At 31.6% G+C, this 5,622-nt stretch overlaps 1 protein-coding gene across 1 annotated transcript; it reads left to right on the top strand.

The window, feature by feature from the left end:
* Positions 1 to 896: 896 nt before the first annotated feature.
* LOC131805753 (uncharacterized) lies at positions 897 to 4,403 on the top strand. Its single transcript, XM_059129322.1, has 7 exons — positions 897 to 1,200; positions 3,224 to 3,334; positions 3,396 to 3,440; positions 3,498 to 3,560; positions 3,622 to 3,803; positions 3,892 to 4,042; positions 4,098 to 4,403. The coding sequence occupies exons 2-7, from the start codon at positions 3,283 to 3,285 to the stop codon at positions 4,208 to 4,210; spliced, it is 606 nt and encodes a 201-aa protein (XP_058985305.1). The 5' UTR covers positions 897 to 1,200; positions 3,224 to 3,282; the 3' UTR covers positions 4,211 to 4,403.
* The last annotated feature ends 1,219 nt before the right edge of the window (positions 4,404 to 5,622 follow it).

Raw genomic sequence — 5,622 nt, 5'->3', positions numbered from 1 at the left:
TAACCAATATATATATTGGTATATAAAATTTTGAAAGCATATGAAATAAAAAAGGGTAGCGAATCGCACTGGGTTTAGCTAGTTTGTATATAAAAATAAGACCGTTTGGATAATGCAGTTAAACCTTTTCAAAAAACCATAAAGTGGGTGAGACCATTATTTGGGGCCATACCAAAACGTGAACCATTGACAATTTTATACTTCAAGGATTTTTATCTACCAAATCTTCTTAATTTCCAAATTTGAAACAATTTCGTAGGAAAATGTGACAAGGATTATCAAAATTCCGAATACCGAAAAATGTGCGCCACTGGAGCTGGAATCCATTATGGACTACAAATGCCAATATTCGGGCAAATCCGTAAAGAAATGTGACAAAAACCAACAAAATATTGAATATCGGACGTAGCTATACCAGAACGTTAACCGATATATCATTTTCAATACCAACCATCCTAGACACAATACAAATTGCTGTGGCACATCAAATCATGTGGGCTGTATAGTGATTTCAACAGACAGACGGACATTGTTAAATCGACTTAGAATTTTATGATGTTTAGGAGTGTACATATACTTTATAAGGCCTACTACAAAGTTAATATACCCTCCTTTTCAAGGTGGAGGATATAAAAAGGAAAGAAAGAAACATATTTGAAAATATTGACAAAAATATTAGTGTCTTTATAGTTCTTCATATATTTCGCGAAATATTGATAACAATTCAGACATTTTTTTTTTGGGATGAACAAATTGGGCGCTAATTGAGTAAGCGTCTACCAAACATTTGTTTCAATTATTTCACGATTAATGACAATCAAATATTTTCCTAAATTTAAAAACAAAAGAGTCGAAACTACCCTGCAAATAATTGTGGACTACGTGATCCATTTCAGCAGCTGCGGACTGGTTACAACATTGTCCTATGTAATGCAGCTATGGACCATGTCATTGTCAATCAAGAATGTTTTGGTTAAGAAATGTAACGGCAAATGATCGTTTTTTATCGTTTGCTCATTAATTTGTTGTTTTTGCAAGCGCTAGTTTTTTTTGCAGACACGTGTTTATCGTTTTTTTTTTGGCACAAATTTGACATTGATTTTAGTTTGTTTCTGGAAGCGTTGTGCGTCGGTTGCATCGTTGTGCGTGGTGATAAATTGCAAACAAAAGATTGTGTAAACAAAAGTAAAAGATTTGAAGGTAAAAAGAATAATGCTAGGAACACAATTGGAGCGAACGACGAATTTCGCCCTACGCGGCGACAAAATGAGCCGCGAAAATTATATAAAAAATGGAATGTAGTTCGCGTCATAAAAGACGGCTTTTAAAAGCTGAAAAAGAAGATTTTGTCAAAAGACTATTTAGTTCAAGTGTTGAGTGTGAACAAATTGAAGTAGAAAAAAATGCCGAAGCAGATTCAGATTCAATAGTTGAAATAGAAGAGACAGAAAATGATTATTACAATGCAAATGAAGAATTTGACAAAAGAAACAACTTTATAAGTGCTTTAGGGCAATGGCAGTTAAAAAGCCGGACATCCAACCAGAACATGAGAGAACTGCTAATAATTTTAAAAAATTATGGTTTGGATGTGCCTCTCTCTCCAATGACACTGGTGCAAAAAGTTAGTTCGAGGGCAGATATAATTTCTGTTCCTCCTGGTGAATATGCACATTTCGGCCTGAAACAAAATTTAATGAAAGCAGCACAAATTTTACAAAAATATGAGGAAATAATTTGCGATATTAATATTGATGGTTTACCCATCTTTAAAAGCTCAAATCTTCAACTTTGGCCAATATTAATTAAAGTTATTAATATTAGAAATATAAAGGTGTTTCCTGTTGGTATTTATAAGGGCAAACAGAAACCTCATGATATAAGTCAGTTCCTAGAAAAACTCGTTGAAGAAATTTGCGATTTACAGGAAAATCACTTGTTTATTGGTGGCAAAAAAATTAGTTTTAAAATAAGAGCTGTGATTTGTGATGCTCCCGCAAAATCATTCATTTGTGGGATAGCTCACCATTCATCTGCAAATGGTTGTTCAAAATGTACCCAAGTGGCCAAAAAAATATGCAATGTTTTAACTTATAGTTCAGAAGTAGGTACAATTATAGACGATGACGACTTTGCTAAAAGGAAATATAAAAATCATCACCAATTAAAATTTATTGAAACCAAAACACCATTGGAGAAAATAAATTTAAATATGATAAGTCAAGTTCCTTTAGACCCAATGCACGTTATTGATTTAGGGGTAACTAGGAAAATGTTGATGAAACTAGTAAAAAATAAAGTGAATGAAAAAATTTCAATTTCGAATAAGGGAAATATATCTAAATTACTAGTTTCATTAAAAAAGTGTATTACTAAAGACTTCACAAGAATGCCTCGTAGTTTGGATGAACTTGCGAACTGGAAAGCTACAGAATTTCGTCAATTCTTACTATACACTGGTGTTTTAGTCTTAAAAAACAATGTTGGTGATGATTTTTATTACACGTTTTTAGTCTTTCATTGTGCTATAAGGCTTTTGTCATGTCCAAAAAACTTTGAAAATAACATTGCTGCCGCCGAAGATTTGTTGAAACTCTTTGTTGAAAATTTCAGTGTCGTTTTTGGTCCTCAAAACGTTACCTATAATGTGCACAGTTTGCTTCATATATGTGAATGCGTCAAACAGCACGGTTTGCTGTACAGCTTTTCAGCATATGATTTTGAGAACCATTTGCAAATGATAAAAAAAGATGTTCGCAAACCGACTGATATTCTAAATCAATTACACAGAAGAAATGTCTTGCAAAATTTAATAGAAGAGCCAAAAACATTGGGGTTAAAAGAAAAAAATGGACTTATTTATGGTTACTTGGGTGATGAATACTGGTTGAGCATTAAAACACCAGATAACATTTGTCTTGTAATGCCATTTACCCCGTTAAAAATTACAGGCTTCAAACGAGGAGAGAATAATAAAATTTTTTTTAAAGCGAGACGTTTCAAAAATATTTGTCCTTTTTTTGAAGAGCCATTGGACTCATTATCAGCATTAGGTATATGTATTGCTGATAAGATATTAGAAGATAGTGAGGAAATATTTAATATTGAAAATATTAATTGCAAACTAATATCATTGCCCTTTGAAAATAAAGTGGTTTTAATGCCAATTCTTCATAGTTGCATTTAAAGTTGCAAAAATTAACGTCTCATTTATTTAATATAGCCAACACTTTTAATCTACGCAATTCTAACTGATATCTTCGCAATTCGACAATATTTAAAATGGAGGGCAGAAATCTTAAACATCTAAATACTTGCAACAGACTTTCTAATTGTAAGTAAATTTATAACATACATTTTTCAATTTTCTAAAGCCATATTACTATGTTTTTCAGATAGTGCCAAAGAAACGCCATGCTGTTCTTGCATAGAACTCAAAGGTAGTTTTTGTTAAATATGGAGTTTCGTCTTTATTAATAACATTGTTTAATTTATAGAAATGATGGCTGGGATGATGACTGAACAAAAAAAATTACAGGAACAGCTCTCAAAATTACAAAGTAAAGTATAATGTTTTTTTCGTCATCGTTATTTTTTGTTATATAGTTCTTTCTCTTATAGCAACAACAGAACAGCAAAACAAAATAATAGTGGAAATGTTAGCAGAGCACAAATTACAGCTGCAAACCCTCAATAAGTCCCAGAAAAATGTTACTTCCCTGTCAAGCAAATTTCCCCTCAAATCCGAAGAAGATCTCCAAAAAGTTGAGAGTGAAATATGCGATTCGAATGAAGAAAAATATGTAAGTAATCGTTGCCCTATATTGTATATATGTTGAAATACCTTCAATTTTAAAATTATATACTTTTTCAATATTTTTTTATTTTTAGATATCTGCTGTAAAGTATTTAATCGATGGCAGCGCAATAAAAAATTTGGAACGCATTTTTTCCCGGGAGATTTGCGTAATGTACAATACGGATGGTATTTGTGGGAAAAAATGTTTGAAGAATTTTAAAAGAATATATAAAATTGTTATTGGTAAGTATTCTGATTCTAAAACATTATTAAGTTTTAATGAATTTCTTTATTTTAGCTGCAATAAGTGACTATTCCCCCAATAGCGAAAAAGAATTTCGAGCAGCACTCCAAGTCGTAAAAAAAAGGCACTTCCGAGTTGTTTGTTCCCAAAACAAAAACAAAAATTAATTATATAATTTGTTAATTACATGTAATTTTTAATTTTTTTAATGACAGTGAATTGGAATATTACTTAAGTTTTTTTAATGAATTTATTATTAATTATATTATTTATCTCACTAAAGACTATCAATGTACCTGCAGAATGAAATATTTATTTTTATGTTTTATAGAATAAAACACTAATACTTATAGTACATTACTTATGTTGTATTATTTCCTGTTTTTCTCTGAGTGTATATATCGTTAAATCAGAGAAAAGCGCAAAATAAATAGACCACTTAATGGATTGGTTTCAAAACTAGCCCTCTGGGGTACTCTATGGACTAGTTACACGGATTAGTTTTAAGATCAACCGTATGTGGTGTACCATAGAGTAATGACGTGGACTAGTTTTGAAACTACTTTGATGTAATGCAAAGCTGGGTTACATGGTCCGGCCCTAGGACATAGCAATGCTAAATCGGTTAGGTTTTTTCAATGCATTTGGGTTAGTTTTGGACTACTCCTGGTCTGTTATGGACTACTCTTTACACGCGTGTAAGGGTTAGGCGCATTATTTGCAGGGTATGATGTAGAGGAAAAAACAACTTTTTACGTGTTAAATTCAAATTTTTTTTCCTAAATTTCATTTAATTGTGCTTACGAATTCCAATTTTAGTTTATATAAATTATTTAATATTTCAGTTATTTAAAATAATGCTGTGCTGGATATAAACCTATTCCATTATATTGCTAAAAGTATTGAATTCTAACCTGTTTTTATACCCTACACTACGTAGTTGCATTTGTTTGATGATCTTCATAGAATCACGTTCTAAGTCGATTTATGCATGTCCGTCCGTCTGCCCATGTATTTTTGTGAACAAAATGCAAGTCTCACTTATTATCTAATTGAGATGAAACTTTCCAAACAATTTTTGTTTGGCCTAAGGACGAACCCTGTTGAAATTGGTGAGAATAGCTTCAAATTTATATATAGCGTCCATATATATCTTTTTTTTTTCGAACGTTCCCACGCCTCACATTCCCACCCCTGCCGACCGAGGGGGTGACCTCCCTTTATGGAGGGATCGCGTACACATCATGATTCGCATCATAATGGGAATTCAGTAGGAAATTGAAAACCAGCTACAGAATCTAATTCATCAGCTAGTTTGTCAAATAATAAAACATGTATGTTAATTGTTTAAAAATAAAATTATTCTAGATTTAATAACTTCTAAACTCATACAAAAATCTACATTACAATACACAGAATTAAAGTCAACACACATTTTATTAAGAGGTTCGCCCATTGAATAATTCGTGCGGTGAAAATCAGTATATAATAATTGGAAGTATCTACTAGATCTAAAAGGAACATTAATTCTAATAGATGAGATTAGGAAATCTGAAGGTATATAACCATTTAATATTTT

This window comes from Musca domestica, unplaced genomic scaffold, assembly GCF_030504385.1.
Source record: "Musca domestica strain aabys unplaced genomic scaffold, Musca_domestica.polishedcontigs.V.1.1 6, whole genome shotgun sequence".
Classification (NCBI taxonomy): domain Eukaryota; kingdom Metazoa; phylum Arthropoda; class Insecta; order Diptera; family Muscidae; genus Musca; species Musca domestica.
This window is presented reverse-complemented; position numbering and strand designations above follow the sequence as displayed.

Bases quoted from the DNA above. Each gene is read 5' to 3' on its own strand.
- LOC131805753 (XM_059129322.1), top strand. From the start codon at position 3,283: ATGGAGGGCAGAAATCTTAAACATCTAAATACTTGCAACAGACTTTCT. The intron at 3,441-3,497 runs GTAGTTTTTGTT...TTTAATTTATAG, and splicing joins TTCTTGCATAGAACTCAAAG to AAATGATGGCTGGGATGATG. The intron at 3,561-3,621 runs GTAAAGTATAAT...TTTCTCTTATAG, and splicing joins ACAGCTCTCAAAATTACAAA to CAACAACAGAACAGCAAAAC.